General features: G+C 31.9%; 1 protein-coding gene across 5 annotated transcripts; it reads right to left on the reverse strand.

Moving 5' to 3' along the window:
* Positions 1–485: 485 nt before the first annotated feature.
* On the reverse strand, positions 486–18915 carry LOC143247268 (uncharacterized). 5 transcript variants are annotated; one of them, XR_013026527.1, is made up of 6 exons: positions 18797–18915; positions 17925–18007; positions 14455–14646; positions 13282–13360; positions 3671–3754; positions 486–2340 (listed from the first exon to the last, which is right to left on the reverse strand). XR_013026527.1 is itself a non-coding variant. In XM_076495185.1 (4 exons), the coding sequence occupies exons 2-4, from the start codon at positions 17976–17978 to the stop codon at positions 2197–2199; spliced, it is 282 nt and encodes a 93-aa protein (XP_076351300.1). In that variant the 5' UTR covers positions 17979–18007; positions 18797–18915; the 3' UTR covers positions 486–2196. The 5 variants fall into 5 exon arrangements, 2 of the variants coding, with proteins under 2 accessions (XP_076351300.1, XP_076351224.1); XR_013026525.1 differs by lacking the exon at positions 14455–14646; XR_013026463.1 differs by lacking the exon at positions 18797–18915 and having other exon boundaries at positions 14502–14646; positions 17925–18546.
* Positions 18916–20682: the final 1767 nt, after the last annotated feature.

Genomic DNA, 20682 nt, shown 5'->3' on the forward strand with positions numbered 1-20682 from the left:
CTGAACTGCAAGAAGAGGGAACAGGAAATTTAGTTTTGCATAGCGACGGACCATAAGCATATTGTTAGAATAGCTCATGAACGTAACACTTAGAACATTCTTTAAGGCTAAACATATATAAATAAATGAACATCTGAATCTTTTTTTTTTTGTTTTAGTATTTTAAACAACTGGGTATTTAATGTTTCTCATTTAATGTCTTCATGCATTGTTATAAGATAGGTAAAATCACTTTTGAATTCAAATTAGATATTTCACGAAGTAATATGTTCAAGATGATTAAATAAATCATTCCATACACAAGGTTTCCTTTCTTGAGTACAAGAATTCTTTGTATCTATTCAGCTAAACTGAATATGTTTATTTGTTTAACAACACTTTATGACGCAGACCCATGAATTGTGTAAAAACACAAACAAACAAAAACAATTCTTTTTGGACATGAGTAGAAATTATCCAAATTAGTAAATAGAAATTATCTGTGATTCTCATACGACGTACTTTACACTTAATGAGAACGTGAAACTCACTTTTGAAGAAAAAACGATATTAAATGGCGTTTCCTTTCATCGAGCTGAATAAAAGAATTTTATAAACGTTAAATAACAATTTTTTTAATGTATGAACCTGAAGTGTAAGGTAGTTAATATGACAGTACAGTTATATTAAACACATCAGGCTGTTGCACGTGAAATGTCAGGTTTTCATGTCTAAATATGAAACTCGAACTTTATTGGCTAAAAAGAAGCATTATGGTAAATTTATGAGAAATGAACCTCACTTTATTTTTCTTATTTCAAAAACTGAATCATATTTATATTGATTTTTGTCATTATGGATGAAATTGATATTCATGTAGTTTTCGTATACCAGTTCAACCTTGGTCACACACAATGTGGCGGCAGAAGCTCGTAATATCAATCATGGATTTGGGGATGGCACAGCTAATAAGCGCACAGCACAACGTTGATTTTAAAGATTTCGCTCTGATGACACAAGCTTTGAAAATGAGTCTCGGAGCCGCCCGTGGACAGCCATTAATGAAGAAGAATTGAAAGTCTTAGTTGAATCAGATAATCGACAAACTGTGAGAGAATTCGACGACAAACTTAATGTTCATTGTTCAACAGTTTCTCGACCGACATCTCAAGCAATTGTTAAGGTGAAAAATCTCGATAAATGGGTACTTAACGATTGGACTAAAAACCATCAAACAAAAACGAGTTGAAATTTGTTTCTCACTTCTTACTGGGAACAAAAACAATTAGTTTCTTGATATAATTGTCATCTGTGATGGATTCCTTATGACAATCGACGACAATCCAGACGGTGGCTTGAGTATGAAAAGCGAAAAAACAATCTATTTACCGTAAGAAGCTTATGGTCAGTGTTTGGTGGCCGTCAAACAGGTGTGATTTATTATTCATTCTTAAACCCAGGAGAAATAATCACAGCAGAGAAATATTGTTGTTAACTTGAAATTATACATCAACATTTGTCACTAAAACATCCTGCAATAGTAAATCACAGTTGACCCATACTGCTTCATGACAATGCTGTCTTACGAGTTACTGTCAAAACCTAAATGAACTTCAGTACAAAACTTTACCTCATCCACCATATTCACCAGGTCTTTCCATTGCAGATTATTACTTTTACAAATATTCAGACGTTTTTAAAGGAATAATAACGTTTGCAAACCAAATGACAATTGAAAGTGCCTTCGAAGACTTCAGTTCATCAAAGGATGTCCAATTCTTTAAAGATGACTTTTATAAATTTAAAACTTGTTGTCAGAAGTGTATATGGTATAAAGATGTTTATTTTAATTAAATAAATTAAACAAGAAAAATGTAATTGTTTTACATCTTCCTTAAGAAATCTGACATTTTATATGTAAGAGCCTGACAGTTACACTTATTACACAAGTTTTGATCTAGTTAAACAGGGAAATATAATGAATCATGATTTCCGAAGTTTATACCCGAATTTGTATACTGTCATACATTGCTGCCATATTATCATCAGTAGATATTTTTAATACGCACTCCAGTCATCCGTCTAGCAAAATTATAGTATTTACAGTCTTTTCAGTAATGCAATTAAATATAATCATTTAAAGAAAAGTGAGACAAAAATACATACAGTATGAACTTGTATTTTATTTCTACGCATATCAGTCTTCTCAGTAGATGGTTACGTCTGGTCTAATTCCAGGTACTCGACTGTCTTTGTTATATGTTTCTTTTCAATCTTAATAGCCATTTCATGTAGCTTTGTTTTCAATTCTATTTCGTCAAGTGTTTCGTACATGTCGAAAGAAATTCGCAAAGACAGCACCTAAAACAAATACCGTTAACGTTCACGCAAGCTTGTATAATGAAACGAACAACTACATATTGAAACAATTTACGGTAAGAGAGAACATACCGAGACAATTATGAAACCCTATTTTGTTACTTCGGTACAATAAACCAACTATTTGTAACAACAAGGAAAAACTTAGAGCTCAGTATAATCAGATATTAACACAGATTAAGTTAGTACTAAAATATTCAGAATTTCATACAATTTTATTAACGTTAATATTTGTTTAAAATATTTCCAGAGCAAGTTATCTATACAATACGATCTGTCTGAAGATAAACTATTCTTAGAAATTGTCTATAACACTGGTGTTTTCAAATGGCAGATTTCATTCATCACTTACTCCTCCCTTCCAATGGTAGAATGGTATGTCTGCGGACTTACAATGTGGTGGGCAGAGCACAGAGATAGTCCATGTGCTTTGTGCTTTATTACAATCAATCACACAAACCTTCACAAAACGAATTTCGAGAAATGAATAATGTACATCAAAGCTCATTGTTTAGTCTTCGCAGATTATGTTGTCAAGTAGTAAGATTATTAGTGGCTCCCATAACAATGCGTTATATGTAAAGTTATGAGTAGTTCCCATAATAATGTGTTATATGTGTCGGTAAGAGAAAAACGTGTGTGGTCTATACAAAGAAAGACGAAAAACGAATGATTAAAGCTCCTTGTAACAGAAAACTTGTCACTAACACAAACAACGAATCCTTTACTTATTCTAAAGATGGATAAAATTTTAATTAAAATAAAGTATATCTTCTCAGGTTATCTTCAGGTTGGGAAATATTTACTTACTTGAATATCAGAAAAACGCTAATCAGTAAAACCAAAGAAATTTGTTATTGATAGTCAATGGTTACTTTTTTATTGTTGTGTTTGTTTGTAGTATAAAAAAACTAAACAAAGCGCTGTGTTGTGCACACCACAGGTATCGAAGCCCGGCTTTTTGGGTTATAAGCTCGCAGATTTGCCACTCTGCCAATGGGGAGACTAAATGATGACAAATTCAAAGTTTATGATGTAAAAATATAGAGTATTTAAAGTTTGTATAATGTTCCACACCTTGCTGAAAACCATATAATCAGGTTAGTCGTTCTTCTTTCAGTCCTGATTGATAAATAATATATCCAGTCTCGTGTAGTCTTCGTTTTAACTCTTACTTACACATGTATTCTAATCCTTCTTTATTTATCAAAGTATCATCGATTATTTTAGGAGAAGATAGTTGTTAGATTATTTACCAAAATACTGAAAGATTTAGTTGCAACTTCAATTGCTAATACCAAGCTAAGAATACCTGTAGTAAAAGAAGTACAGTCCCAATCCATCCAATCAAATTGGCTTTATGGATCAGATGGTTATCGATTTCTGCTCCATAACCCTGATAATGTATATTGAAACATATGTATACATATATAACATACATTACGATATAATTAAAATTATACAATTATTTTTCATTATAGGTTCTAGTTGTCAATATTAAGACATGACGGATAATTTCTGTGGCTATGCCACCCAAACGCGTTGTGAATATTCCATTTATCAGACATAACCCTGACGCTGATGTTAAACGTGCCAGCAACTACAGAAAATCATTTCAATGTTTACACTCACAGTGTTTCAGTTCCTACTGCCTTTTGCTGTCTCCAGACAGTTGTGGGAAGGCATTTACTTTTAATGGTCAGATACAACCTTAAAGTATGATAGAAATAAAATCAAGCTAAAATTTTTACAAGGTAAAACACCCAGCCTCCACCTTTTTATTTATAAAATGACGTTAAACAGAACTAAGTGCTCTGCCTTAACAGTTCTTGAACTTCCACTCTCCTCACGTTCTCTTGAACACTTGTTCAAGCATAACCTGACTAGCAGAGAGAAACCTTGGCTATCTGAGGTTAATATTTTTGTCCTAGTTTACAGAACAAAAATCTAAAAAATATATTTTAAGTTAATTACTTATAAGGTAGGGATAACCCTTAGTAGCTAACGACTTTTAAATTTTCCACGAGGTAGTTTCCCTAATTGAGGACATACATATATTTTTTAATTTCATACATATTACTAAAACATATAAACAAGTTTTTTATATTCCACTCCTTGTAATAATTAAGTTTCAGACTGTTTATGAATAATTGAATATCATCGATATGATAATTATTATTGTTACACACTATTAGAAATATTTAGAAATTTCTTTTAACGATATAAAAGAAACAACATTATTATGGATGTGTAGACCACGAACAGAGAAATTAAATTCCCTTTTTTATCACTAATAGTAAACTGTACTCTGCCTTCTACAAAATTATTGTCTCAGTTGATGTGATGAATGTCATTGTATTGTTTCTTTATATCATAAGCTCTTTTGGAGTTATTCAGATTGTAACAAAACTTAGGTTCTTGATAGAGACTAAATCATCTGTATGACAAAATGTATAGACATATAAGTTACGGTTTAATATTATTGTGTAAAACGACAAATAATTTTAGAAGAAAAAATGTGTAGTCACTTTTACCCGACGTTTCTTCGTCTTAGGCATTTATCAAGGGTTTATGAACGTCAGAGGTTACAAAAACTAATTTTAAATGACACCAACCGAAAACAAAATTCAGTTACAACAATATAACGAAAAAGTGTACATGATACATGTATAGTTGTTGACAATAAAAATAGAGGAAATTATTATTATAACATTAAAGTAAATAAAGTCAAATTAATAATATTAATGATAAAACGTTAGAGACCTGCTATTTGATAGACTAGATTGTTTCTTTTAAGTAGTTTCTTGTTGTCAAAATTTCCAGTGGCACAAATGTGTATTGGATGATTGGATTCGGCTATATGTGTGGCCGAACTCTGTGTATATGTAAGTTCATTCATAGAAAAGTACGCGAGACTTTTCTAAGCCATTCGTCTTTGCAAAACACTCTTTGATTTACATGTATTATTGTTATTAAAGACTAAACGAATGAGTATATCTTTCACATTTTTTCCAGGGTTTTGTATTATTTTGATATTCAAACCATATCTTCTAAACTCTTAACGAAGTCGATTAATTAAAGGTACACCCATGAAGGACATAATCCATGAAACAGTATCTTAATGTGATAGTTTCTTTATTTGATGTCGTTTGTTAATACCTTATGAGTCAAAGCATTAAAATGTCTTAGTGATGTAACTATGTGGATAGCCATTGGACAACAGTAGCTTTTGAAGTTTAGTTCTGGTTTGAGCTTCACCGTCCATGATTTTTTTCAATTCTGTTAAGTTGACAAATAATAAAACCTCGTTTCATAGCTAGTATGAGTTATAATGTAGAATAACAGGTTTAGCATGTGGTTTAGATTATACTAAAGTAACAAGTTTTGCTGTTTCCGATAGTGATCATGGTATTAAGAATGGGTATAAATCTCTGAACATTATCTGTTTATATCTATGCTAGAGAGGTGAAGATCACCCAGTCCATCGTTGTGGTATACACCAAAGCGTTTAAGAAAGAATCGACTAAATAATTTTGTAAGACAGTAAATCTGTTACATAAGACATATTCAGTTCTGCAGCAACACTTAGAGGCTGCTATCGATAATGCATTTTTAAGTCAAATACCCAGACATCTTGTCACAAGATGTGCTTATAACGATGCATTTACTGGATCTTCAAAAAAATCCATACAGTTTAAAATATTACAAAATCAATTTCGTGGCAATCAATGTGAATAGAAAACAGATTTCTGCTTGACCTTTGCAACCTGATTTCGATTTCAACTTTACTCATGAAATTTGGAAACCTTATACAGTGGAACAAGGAAGCAACCTCTAGATCAAGGAATTAATTTGGATTAGGATGAATAACTGAAAGGTTATGAACTCCTTGCCTTTGACCCGACATCTATCTACTGAAGAATTATACTTTAATTTGGTGAAACAAGGAAATTTACGAATTGAAGTAAGTTTGGGCAAGACATTTAGAAACTGATTAGTGAGGGAATATCTCTTCTAATACATTACAAACTATTAATAGAATATAAATTTATTCAGTTCTTTCACGAGATTTGTGTGCACAAAGCAAACTTAATAACTAAAATATGGATAATATTATTAATAAGAAATACAGGAATTACACGATTTCATCACTTTAGAGAAATATATTATTCAGTTTTACACCTTTATTAACGTTCGTTATTCACTGTCTAAATTCCGCCCATTCAGTTGAAAATAACCCTTTCTTTGGTTGGATGAATTTTTCCTTTTCAATTGTCCTTGAATTGACAAATTTGGATATTGAAATTATTATCGTAAGTTTACACAGTAAAGTATGATTGTTAGTGAAACTTCTTTCCTCTCCAATAGAAGTAGACTAAACATTTAACATGTAGAGTACTTAGGTTAGGACACTAAAATTATTTATGTAGGTAATAACAGCAATAGAAATATATGAAAACCAAATAAACATACTTGAATTTAAAATTAAGCAGTAATATAATATTCTTATTTTTGCAACATTTTTTCTTCGTGTAACATTCTGATATCAGACTGAACAATGAGGAATGGAACTCCGTATTTGTAGTAAGGAAAGAAGTGTTAAGTGGTGTATATTTGTAGCCTCATTTAATCTTAGCTTGTGCAATAAAATGAAGTAATTATAACTAAGGGTATATCCCCTTTTAAGTATATTTTTCAATATAATGATAATGAAAAACCAATATTTTGCTTATTATGTTTGTAGTCGAGGTAAAACAAAGTTTAATATGGACTATTTATAAAACAGAAACATGTCGACATGCTTAGATTCCAGCATCTGGTCCCTCCAAGTAGCACAGTGATATAATATATCTGTGGACTTACAACGCTAGAACTGGGTTTTTATATTTGTGGTTGGCAGAGCACAGTTAGCTCATTTCGTAGCTTTGTGCTAAATTACAAACAAACGCACCCTGATGGCATTATTTACATCTTCTGGTGACACTTCATTGAACTATTCATCTCTGATAGCACACTTTGGAACGAAAAACCTCCAGTAGAACATGCTGGATCTATCTGTACCTGGCCCAAGGCACTTGACTCGTAATCAGAGAGTTGCGGGTTAGAATCCCTGTCACACCAAACATGCTCGCCCTTTCAGCCGTGGGGCGTTATAATGTGACGGTCAATCCCACTATTCGTTGGTAAAAGAGTAGACCAAGAGTTGGCGGTGGGTGATGATGAATAGCTGCCTTCCCTCTAGTCTTACACTTTTAAATTAGGGATGGCGCTAGCTAATTTAAAAGTGTAAGACTAGAGGGAAGGCATCCCTAATTTAAACCATGTTGAAAACTTAGATCTCTTTCAGAGAAGTTGCAGAAAAATAAGAGAATATCATCAGTAGATTTACGTTACCAAACTTTAAGTTTGTCTGTTGATCAACTAAATCGTGGCAGTAGGAGGATATCAAAAGCAACAGCATCATCTTCTTCTATCGTCACAGTCAGTGAAAGGTTAAGTGGAGGTGAGTTTGTGGATCTGTTGAAAGAACTTTAGCAAGTAAATAGAGAAAAAGAGGATGAATAAGACAAGAACGATATTTGGAGTGAGAAGATAATTGCTGTTGAGAACTCAGTACCATTGGGAATTCATTGTTGTTTGTTTGTTTCCTATCTAGTTTAAAGATACACAATGAGCTGTCTGTGCTGTGCTTACCAGGGGTATGTATTCCTACTTCTTAGCGTTATAAGTCCATAGCTTTAACGCTGAAGCACTGGGGAGCAGAAAAACTCAGAGCTATGAAGGGTATTTCTGCCATTCACTTTGATTGACGGCAAATTGCACGAGGCAAAAATATGCCCTCCCACCTTTTTGTTAAATTTCAACTCTATAGATCACACCTTAGTTGTTACTAACGGGAAAGCCCCGCAAGGCCAAGTGGTTAGGGCGCTCGACACAGTAATCTAAAAGTTGAGGGTTCAAATCCCCATCGCACCAAACATGCTCGTCTTTTAAGCAGTGGGGGTGTTATAATGTGACGGTCAATCCCACTATTCATTGGTAAAAGAGAAGACCAACAGTTGGCGGTGGGTGGTGATGAATAGTTGCCTTCCTTCTAGTCTTACACTACAAAATTAGAGACAGCTAACGCAGATAGCCCTAGTGTAACTCTGCACAAAATTCAAAAACAAACAATTTGTAATATTAAAATCAAAATTACTGTCCACGTTAGACAGCTATAATTCCGAGAAAAAAATCACAAGCAAATTTTTAATCAAAAATCTTAAATTACTTAATTTAAGAATATTAATATTTGTATATGAAAACGTGTAATGTTTACTGATAATATGTGAAATTTAATGAAGATATACGGCATTAAACGAAGTGAAGGGATTTATCCTGAAATTATAAACCAGTTAGTTTTACTCTTGTAGTAAGAAAAATTACAGAGAGTTTGATAAAAGAAGCTTTACAAACTCATTTAGAGAAATTTATTATATGATGTTATCGTTTTATAACGACATGTTAACTGGACTAATGAAAGGATACGAAATTGTTGTCCTAGATTTAATAAAGCTTTTGTTAATGTGCTGCAAAAATAATTAGTAACGAAAATCACCTCAGTATGGTTTTTATAAAACGGTGGAAAAAATAGGGTGTTATTAATGGGGTACACATAAACTAAATCTTTATTACGTGTAGAGTAGCTCACTTAATGGGGTACACATAAACTAGATCTTTATTACGTGTAGAGTACCTCACTTAATGGGGTACACATAAACTAGATCTTTATTTCGTGTAGAGTACCTCACTGTCCACTACTTCGTCCTTTGTTCCATCTCATGCTCTTTTAGAGACATTAGTAACTTAGCAAAATTTGATCATTTTATTAAACTTTTGAGTATTTTCAGTTATAACAGGAAATGTGTTGATCTATTACAGAATGGCAAGTTGTAAAAATATAATCGGCAAATTACCTTTCAGTAGAATAACTACAGAAGAAAAGGATCGTAGTGTAGTTGCGATAAGTCACTTAAGCCATCAAGGAACCATTCTTTTGTTAATTCTAAAGTCAATAACATTTTAACATGTATTTATAAACATGTTTTTTGCAAGTCAAAAGATGTAAATATCTCTCTATACAAATCATTATTTAGGCATTAATTGGAATACTATGTACGATTTTGTTTTACCAATCTGAGACAGGATATTGAACTATTGGAAAGTGTTCAAAGGAAGGTTGCTGGAAGAAGGGTTGCTGGAATGATTCCAAAGGCGGAAAAGTTATCATCCGGAGATAGATTAAAATAATTTCACTTACTTTATCTTGAGAAAAAAATGTGAGATGTAATTTAGTTTAAACCTTCAATATTATTTGTGAGATCAACAAAATAGTTTCTGATGTAGTTGTGCCATATCCTGAAGACAATTGAGCGAATGGACACAAACTTATTATTTGTAAATTAACAGGCTAGGATCGAGTTAAAACAGTTTTATCTTTCTTAAGGGGGTTGAATGTCAAATTGTATGCAATTTCACTTGCCTTAGATTACGTAGGAGCTGGGAAGTACATAACTCGTTTAGATCTTTGAAAGTCCTGGAATATCGTAATGTGAGTTTTGGTCCAATTATCTTATACATGCTGAAACAAATAGTCTACCTCTCCTTATCACCCATATCTATACAATTTTCTCTGTTTCCTAATCATGATGGTTTCTATGGGAAAGAACCTGCTGACGTCGAAGCTAACCCCGTCTGCTGAGGCATTGTTACAGTCTTGACCTTTCACAATGTGGCCTTCATTGTCACAGCCATGCCTGTCCTTTTTGTGTACTTCAGACGCATCATAAAGGCACAGCTTCACCTAGTTGGCAGTCTATTTGGTTAATAACAGGTTTTTAAAAGCTTATTGTTGTAGTTTGGCCTTATAGTTTCCATAAAGATCAGAGAGAGGATGTTGTCTTGTTTAGCCTAAGCATTTGCCACTGTTTCGTAACTCATCTTTTTATATTATAAAGGACTGATCCATCAATGTTTGGACTTTGTCACGCTCAAGATATATTTTCCCACCTTATATTTTTGCTAGAACTACAAGTAACGGCATCATTTTAGACATGTTTTATCCCAGGGTTTATCTTTGATATTAGACTGTGTCATTGACGGTGGTGATACTGTCCAGACCGTATACGTGTTTTCTTGTATGTTTTATCATATTTTGCATTTAATTTTTATTTTTTTCCCTATATTAATAGTCTCTCTGGTGCAGACACCCCTGGTGTTCTTCGCCATAAAACAAGCGTTAACAACTAAAAACAAACATCTCATCAAACAATAACTTCTACATTTAATTATGTAGATGAATATAATGGTCGTAGTTATGTAATAATAAGAATAGAGAAAAGTGTCAAAACATTTCTTATAAATGGTCCTTCAGCGAATAATATTACACATAATGATTTATAACTACTTTGATGGAGGAAACTTCCATAAATAGACGACTATTTTGGATTATTACTGAGCACAAAACTAATTTGGTGTTATCATGTACATGGAAAAGGCAGCTTTCCTTAGAAGTTAGCTTCGTAAGTTATCATATCCACAAGTTGAATATATACATTAATATACATTCAGTTTAAAAAAATAAACATGTTTGTTTCATAGAAGACTAAGAAAATTCGTCAAAAGTCTAAACTACAAACAAAGATTCGTCTTATTCAATTGAGTTGTTAAGTTTGTTCACTTACGAATAGTTTGTTTACTTATTAGGAAAGTCAAACCTCTCCAATAATCTGTGTTCTGCCTACTGTAGGTATGAAGACCGATTTATATATATATATATATATATATATATATGAGGACTTCAAAATACTTTTATTTTGCTATTTCTGGACGTCACTAAGTTTTATCTAACTTCATTACTAAAATACTTATACTTCCAAGAGATATCAAGGTTTATAAAAAGTTGTATAACAGTTTTGTTTGGTGTAGATCATGTTTCAAAAGTCACAGAATATTTATACATAAGAAATCCACTAGCTATTTTGATGAAGTTGTTTATATATACATTATAACCATAATTTTTGAAGCCAAAAAACATATTAAAAAACTACTGTTTTTTTAATTTTGCGCAAAGCTACTAAAGAGCTATCTGCGCCAGCCGTCCCTAATTTAGCAGTGTAAGACCAGACGGAAGGCAGCTTGTCATCACCACCCACCGTCAGCTCTGGAGCTGCTCTTTTACCAACGAATAATGGGATTGACCGTCACATTATAACGCCTTCATGGGAGTCTTTATGTTTTGATTCGAACCCGCCACCCTCAGATTACGAGTCGAACGCCTTAACTCACCTGGCCATGCCGGGACAAAAACAAGGTAATTAAAAAATAAATAAACAAAATACGCTGCATTAAAAAAAAAAGATCCCAGGGTACAATCTACAACGTGGGATTATAAAATGTATCCTAGGTTTTGGAGGTGATTTAGAAGTAAGACCCACACTGCGGGTGGGGATACACCGTTTATCAGTCTTAACCTCCGATTTATTTTATATATATATAAATATATAGAATATATATATATCGTAAACATTTCTTCGGAGTTTTCTACTTAGGTTGAAAAATACACCTACTACGCAAAGGTTCATTATATAAACAAACACAGATGTTCATAATGTCAAGAATGACTAGTCATTAAATACTAACTAAACAGTAATCATGGCTTAAGAAAACAGAAATATATTGTTTGAAAAACATCCACATCTTATTCAATATTTGGTTTGTTTTGAATTTTGCGCAAAGCTACACGAGAGCTATCTGCGCTAGCCGTCCCTAATTTTGCATTGTAAGACTAGAGGGAAGGCAGCTAGTTATCACCACCCACCGCCAACTCTTGGGCTACTCTTTTACAAACGAATAGTGGGATTGACCGTATATCGCCCCCACGGCTGAAAGGGTGAGTATGTTTAGTATGACGGGGATTCGAAGCCGCGACCCTCAGATTACGAGTCGAGTGTCTTATCCACCTGGCTATGCCAAGCCATTTAGTATTTGGCAAATCACGTTAGGTAAAGAGTCATATACTTGCACTGCAAGCTAAATAATATTATGTATGAATTTAACTAGGAAACTAGGAGCATTTGCATTATGCTTAATGTATTTTCTTTGATAATTGCTTTTCTGTGATATTGATTTGTAAAACATATCTACTTGAATCCATCGCTAGTATTATAAGATATTTTCAATTTGGTTTACAAATTGTCATCAAATCTGTATATTTTGAAGCTTAAGAGGTCTGTCTAATTTTGTTCGTCCTTTGTGTCACATTGTGATTTTTTTTTAAGATAAAAAATCAAGATCTGAAATTTATTTTTATCACAGTATAATTCAATAATGATACAAAACTTTTTGAGGAATTCATAAGTTGCTTACTCTTACAAATGCTTTACCATTATTACATCTTCTGTGTACATATTGATTAGTTTAGATTTCGCTTTTCAAACCTCTGAGGAAATTTTGAATTGGATAGAAAATATGATATACCAAGCAAACTCAAATTTCTGATAAATATTTCATAAGAACTCTTTAAAAACTCCGGTTTCCATATCAAACCTTTGCAAATGAGTGATGTTTCGATCTTTTTCGTTATATCTATGTAACACTGAATCAATCGAATGAATCTGAAAAGGTTAACTTTATATTTTTCATTTACTTTTCTCCTTTGTAAAACTTCTCAGACCTCCAATGAGCTTCTAACGCTAAGACTGGATTTCTAAACCTGTAGTAGGCACAGATGTTTGAAGATATGTAGATAATTTAAAGGATGAACGTTAAATATCTCATAGTGACTTACCCATAACTTAAACTTCACAATAAGTTTGTAAAATAACCTACCGGATTAGCGAACATAATAAAACTTACCGGATTAGCGAATATAAGAAAACGTACCTGATTAGCGTCTGAATCCTTCCAAGTAAAAAGTCACTATAATCTCTACACAGATAAGTGGACAAAGTAGCAAGACATACTATAGAGATGAAAACAAATATGACATTAAAAAGTAACTGTTTTAATACAAGCTGTTTTTTCGTAACGAATTTTGCCTTTTCAAAAAGGTAGTATAAGAGTTAATTGAATACCAAAAACAAATAACAATAATTTTCAAAATTAATTTCATCAAATAAGCTGATTTTGTCTTCTGTCATCTCATACATGATTTTGAAAGGAGAGGAAAATATAACAGGTATAAAATTATTGAATTATTTATAAATCAACAACAATGTATAGTATTTGGCGTGTATTTTAAGCATGTAATTCATGATAATGTTTTGAAATACCGTGTAGAAAACAATAATACAAAATAATGCAAGTCATGCCTTAAACATAGAATATTCTACCCCTCAGTAACCTCGAGTCTATATAAGTTTGTGTATAAGACTGATATTTTCTTATCTTCAACTCAAACTTTAGAACAAGTGCGGTGTTAATCATTGTTTTCAAGGAGCAGTTGAAAAAGTATAAGGCAAAATTAGGTTTAGCGTTCACTAAATTAAATGTTTTGTGAAAATAAACAAAAGTAAACAAATTAATATTAAAAATTCATTACAAAGATTTTTAGATTCTATTGTTTTAGTTTCAATAATTTCTCAAGTTTTAAAATTTATCAAACGGGTAAAAGAATATTTATATTAAATTATTTCTACAAAACAGAAATTATGATGTAGTGAAGTGTTAAATTTAAAAACTACAATTTAGTTTTAAATGTTCCTCTCACATACTAACGACTCAGCCCCTAGCTACTACAGCGGTAAGTCTACAGATTTACAACGTTAAAATCATGGGGTTCGATTCCCCTCGGTGGGCTCAGCAGATAGCCCGATGTAGCTTTGCTATAAGAAAACATACATACATACTAACAACTGAATTAATAATAGCTTTAATAGTCAATAAACGTAATATTTATATTTTTTTACTTTTAAAGAGATTTTTCTTTGAACAATTTTTCTTAAAAATTTGTGAAACTGAACAAATATATTTTCTAAAAAGTTAATAACAAATTTTCTGTTAAGAATCTTTATACATGGAACAAAATCAAAATAAGTCAAACTGGAATAAACTTACACTTAACAAGATATATTTATGTCGATAGGTATACAATCCATACATACAAGCAACTAGCATACACGAACCAGCTGCAACTGCTGTTGTGGCTGAAGAGGTGAAGTGGCTGATTATTAAATCTTCACTACATTGCAGAAGCGATTGCTCTTTCCTAATCTTTAATACTATTCCAAAAAACACCACAGCAAACACCTTGCAGGAGCAAAGCAACACAGAAGAATCGACATTAATTAAATTAATTAATTAACCGAAAAGGTAAAAGATAAAAACAAAACTATATGAACAGATGTTTAATAGATTGAATAAATCAAATTCTCAACAAAATATATATGTTATGAAAAATAAATAACTTACATTCATGACAAGAATTCTTTATTTATTTAGCAGATGACAACTCGCAATGCAGGTTTGTTTAATCGAAATTCTACACGATTCAACCAAAAAACTGTCATAAAGGATAACAGTTATGTAATTCTTATACCGTATTATGTCTTGAAACTTTCACTAACAATTCGTCTGTGCAAAATATAAAAAGTAATGGGGTGTAGTAATCACAATCGTTATGAATTTTTATTTGCTAGCTAACGATAACTCCTTCGTAGAGGCGCAGCGATAAATCTTATGGTTACTAACTGTTATAATACGAGATTAGCACAAAAGTCATGTTCCACGCTTAAACCTCTCCTTATTACCTCAGAGGTTAGTTCTGTACCCTTTTAAGGTGGCGGCTCTATTCCCTACACTTTAGGTCTGGCAAGTGAATGAGCTATAAATAATATAGCACATACACTGATTTTCACATTGTGTTGACATATTTTCTTGAAAAAAATCATGTCAACTTATAAGTAAAAGTTTAAGGAATACGTGAAAGATCTAAATAGCACATTACACATTTTATTATTACAGTGGATCTGGCCCTAACTTTCATAACTGTTTCAGACACACTTAACCGTACTAAAAGAAAAATAAGTAACACCATTTATATTAAAGCTTATAACCATCAACTACAACGCAAGTTACAGAATCAGATAAAATTTAACTCGCGATGTCAGACTTTTATTTAAGCATACTTGGCATGGTGTGGTGGTTGTGGAATTCCACTTGAAATCTAAGAGTCGTGGGATCGAATCACGCTATCAAGCATGCTCGCCCTTTCAGTCAGATGAGTGTTATAATATGACGGTTAGTTCAACTCTTCATTGGTTATAAGTAGCTAAAGAGTTGGTGGTTTTGATAGACACCTCTAATTTAGCCTATCACTTTAAAATTGGAGACACGTAACACAAATATTTCTCGAGAAGCTTTTTGTGAAATTCAACAAACCTCCTTGATAGTGTGGGTAGTTTGACATAAATTTCAAATAATGTTACTTCATGATGTATTTATTATTATTATTTGCCTGTTTGTGTTCATTATTAATTTGTATTGGGTTCGATTACCTATTTTTATGTTTAAATGTATTATTTGTTCTTAATTTTCTCTTTGGTTTTCAGCTTTTCTCACTCTAGGTTCGACTTGTTTTCTTTTTGGGATCAAAAATGAAACGTACTGTAATAGATTGTATTTATAATATATCTTAAAACTGAAAAACAACAACAACAACTCAATTCATAGTTAAATTTTTTGCTGAAAATCTGTTCCTTGATTGCATATGTTTTTATATGATCCATTTTTCTCATTATATTTCTTGCCTACTGCAGGTATTAAACTCACATGTTCATAAGCCTTCAAGCTAACCGCACTAGTCATTAAGAAGTATATGAGTAGCTGGACATTCAGCGTAAATTAGTGTGTGGCATACGTAACTCGAAAAGTAGCTGAACATCCAGCGTTAATCAGTAAGTGGCATACATTACTTTATTTATTTAAAGTTAGAAGAAATAAAATCCTTTTTTTTTTTACGGCAGTTATTTTAGTTCCAGGTGTACTTTAATATAATCGTGTTTCAACATCATTTCAATATACATGAGCTTACATGATGTCTGGATATATTTTTATAATGAGTGAAGAAATGAAAAAAAAAATCACTCGTTTATTAAGTCATCGGTGATGATGTATACATTAAATTTATATTTTTTTTTTTTTGGCATATTTTAGATTTCCTTGCAAAAATATAACGTGGAAAAATGTTTTTATGTAAGAGTGAAATATCACAAAACAAACTGTACTCTGAGAATGGTTAAGTTACTAGTAATCATTTAACCCAAATGTAGTAATGTGAGATGATTTTAATACCTGAATCGTTTGGTTAGTGCCTTATTGTTATGAGATCTTTAGCTCAATTTCTACACGGAACATTCTTAGAATCTTTCCTACCTTTATAATGTGAAAATGTCTCTATTTTCTTTCAAAATACGTAAGTGAAATTTATATATATACACGTGTGACATTTTGTGTGCTAAACTATATTCCAACCAATCATAGTATGGCTGTCAAAAGCAAAACCCTGCCTATATTAACTGTGAGTATAGAGTGTCTATGCTAAGAGCTTTTGCTCCGTATGTTTAATTTGCATATTCTAACAACACGTATATTCTAGGTTTCTTATTTTTTCATATAGACAGATAAAAATGGTGGAATAATCACTGTTGAAAGTATATAGCATGATTTAGCCAGATTCAGTCAGATATTTGGGTTTTGCAATGGTAAGAGCGTATTTTATTTTCATTAGAAATAACAGAATTATGCTAAAAAGAAAATTCTGTAGTTATTATGCCTGGATTATTGGATTTTAAAATAACTATTCAGTTGTTATTTTCCCATGTTAGAAAAACAAATGTCTTTAACAGATACAAAAAAAAATTAAGTTTACATTTTTACAAAGCTAAGTTAGAAGTTGTTGCAATACCACTCCAGTGTAAGAATCAACAATATACGTGCATTCGTAAACACTATTGTATAATCTATATTGTTTTGCAGGCTGAAATTTCTAGAAACTTTCCTCACGCCTATTGTTTTGTTTGTTTGTTTTGATATAATGCAGAAAGCTACACAGACATATCATTGTGCCACTGGTACCTAAATACAAAGATGAAATAACAAGAAGTAATTTAAAACCATGAAACACTGAAACCTAATTCTCTTTATGATTCCTATTATAAACATGATATGTTTATAACTTTTAATTACTTGGTAACAGTACCATAATAATTTGAGCAAGTTAAACATTTTATCTTTCTTAACTTGGCTTCGTCATGTATATGCTACAAAAGAAGACTTTGTTTAGAAAAAATCGAGTAATAACATAAGAAGCATAATTTAGCAATTACTGAACAAATCTTTCTAAAAAAAATGAAAAATCTGGCATAACAGTAGGCGTTGATATTTCATCTAATCATCATGTCAGTATAGGTCTAGTACTAAAACAGAATATTTCTATCAGCTTAAGTTTCGACTGGGATAATTAGTTAAGATACTCCTTACTAAAACGTTATACAAGAGTAAGCAACCAGTTAGAATGTCCAACTTACCCCTAATCCTGTGTTGCATCCATAAAAGGCGGACCACAAAAACGTTCTGAGCATACAGTTTGGAAAGGAAGCCGTTTGTATAACTGTTTTACAAAAAAGAACTAAATAAACTTTTATTAGATTTACTAACTTTAACATTGTATCACAAATTACTTCAACCTTTCGATAGAATCATGTAAGTAAAAGGTTATTCCTAATGAACGTTGGTGGCGATCTATAAGGGTTAGAATAAACTAGCTTATTACAAACAATACGTACATGCTTAGTACCGGAACATCGTGGCACAAGTGTATCTAAGCAACCGACAAAAGAAATCCTTTTCGCTAATTTGAGAAAAAATTACTCCTGTATATTTTCAAAAGCAAAACAACAATAAATAGAATAATGCACTTTGTGATATATACATATGTTTCTTTGTCTCTTAAGATCAAATTGTTTATCTATTAATTTAATTATCTTTCGAGGAACATAGGCAAATAGAACTCTATAACAACCATGTGTAACTTTTATATTTTCTCATCAATTTATAAGAATAGAACATTTAGATTTAGCGTCAATCGTATTCGTCAAATAATTATTTTAGGGCGAATATCCCAAATAGACAACTTATTAATGTAAGAAACTGGCAACGAACTACTTTATTGCATGTACTGTTTTAATGTATTATTCATTGACTAATGGAGCATTTTAGAAAATCGAGCAACAAAAGTATCTGTATGCAAATAATACGAAAACAGTTTCAACTTATTTAAAACTTCCAGAAAGTACGAAGAGAACATCAATTAGATATTTTACAAGTTAAAAAACATCATTGTTAGCTGTAAATGTTTCTCGCATGCGCAAAGCAACATAGTAGGATATCTATGCCCTACCCAGTACTATATCGAAACCCGATTTATAGCTATATAAATGACATGAAAATTTAGTTCACAATAGCACCTTCAATAGTGTTCATTATAGTGAATCAAGGAAAATATTTCGGTTGGGCAAGGCAGCTCGAGTGGCATTGATTGCAAGAACAAAACTATAACAATTTTGTGTTGCTATTAGTTACTTGCGTGTTTTGATTATAATAGCATACCAACAACAATGCAGTTCATTTCACTATGGCAACTCGAATCGACATGTAAAGAAAAATTCTCATCACCAATCGAAACTTTATGCTGTCTGTCTCGATTTGTAGTTTCGTATAACGCTCCAGAAGAAGTTGTAAAGTGAAATACTGAGTTTCCAAAATTAAAATATATAAAAAATGAGTAATTTGGTAATTTGTTACTAATATTAAAATATATTTTATACTCTAATATATACTAAATTAAATTGTTTGTTTGTTTTGGAATTTCGCGCAAAGCTACTCGAGGGCTATCTGCGCTAGCCGTCCCTAATTTAGCAGTGGAAGACTAGAAGAAATGCAGCTAGTCATCACCACTCACATCCAACTCTTGGGCTAATCCTTTAGCAACGAAAAACGTGATTGAACATTACATTATAACGCTCCCACGGCTCAAAAGGCGAGCATGTTTGGTGCGACGGGGATTCAAACCCGCGACCCTCGGATTACAAGTCGAACGCCTTAACCCACCTGGCCATGCCGGGCCTCGCTAAATTAAATACTGACTTATAATGATGTGAAAAGTAAAAAATACAGAACAACGTATGTAAAGTCTTAGCTTCCAAAGTTAATATTAACAACTTTAATTACATATATTTAAGTGAATTTAAGAATAGATCAGTCACAAGTGGAAAAAAAAAACCTGTAAAAATGTAGTTTTTATTTTATTTATGATTTTACAAAGTGTCTAAGAAGGTTAGTTTGGCATTTTACAAATATCACATATATTTTTTTTGAGCACTCTGTATTTATACATGTACATTTATATTAAAAGTAGTAACAAAAAATACACGGTTGTTACAACCGCATACACGCAGAATAAGTTCAATAAACTGAATTGATCAAGTTACTTGTTTTCAAACAAATCCTCTAAATTAATGGTCAAATGTAACACGTATTAAATGATATAAAATTAAAAAACATATGTAGGTATTTAATGATATTTTAAGCATTGAATTATTGTAAGGTATTTACATTTTTATTTATACTATTTTTCAATATATATTTATATATATAGATATAGATACACACTCACTCAAACAAGTTTTTGTGGAAATATTTGTAATAACTTATTTATTTTTAAATTCTTTCTTAAACAAGACGTACCCAGTACGAAACACTTGATTAACACAGTTTTTGAGACGTTAATAAACCGAATTAATTCAAGTTGCTGGTTTCATGATGTGAAGTCATTCAATATAACGTAGCAAAGCTTTGTTCATGCAATAACTTTATTGGTCCTTTCAAATAAAGAAACAGAAATGTTTTTATCCTCCATGAAACCCCGATTTCCAGTAACCCAGTGGTATGTTTGAGGACTACACAGTTAGAAATCGGATTTCAATCCCCCGTGGAGGGCAAAGCAAAGATATCCTTTGTGTAACTTTGTGTTTAAATGCAAAATAAAACCTCAAAGAGATTTTGGATCACAGAGCAACCAAGAATGTACTGAAAGATATACCAAGAAAGTCTAAAAGGAAATATATAAACATTATCGACAACGCTCTGAGAAAAGGATATGTTTTATTACAGTGCTTTACATGGAAAACGAAGACGCACAAGACACATTCAGGTTTAAATTTCACCCAAAGATATAGGCCTGACATGGCCAGGTGGTTAAGGCATTCGCCTCGTAATCCGAGGGTC

This window comes from Tachypleus tridentatus, chromosome 1 (assembly GCF_004210375.1).
Source record: "Tachypleus tridentatus isolate NWPU-2018 chromosome 1, ASM421037v1, whole genome shotgun sequence".
In the NCBI taxonomy this organism is placed as follows: Eukaryota; Metazoa; Arthropoda; class Merostomata; order Xiphosura; family Limulidae; genus Tachypleus; species Tachypleus tridentatus.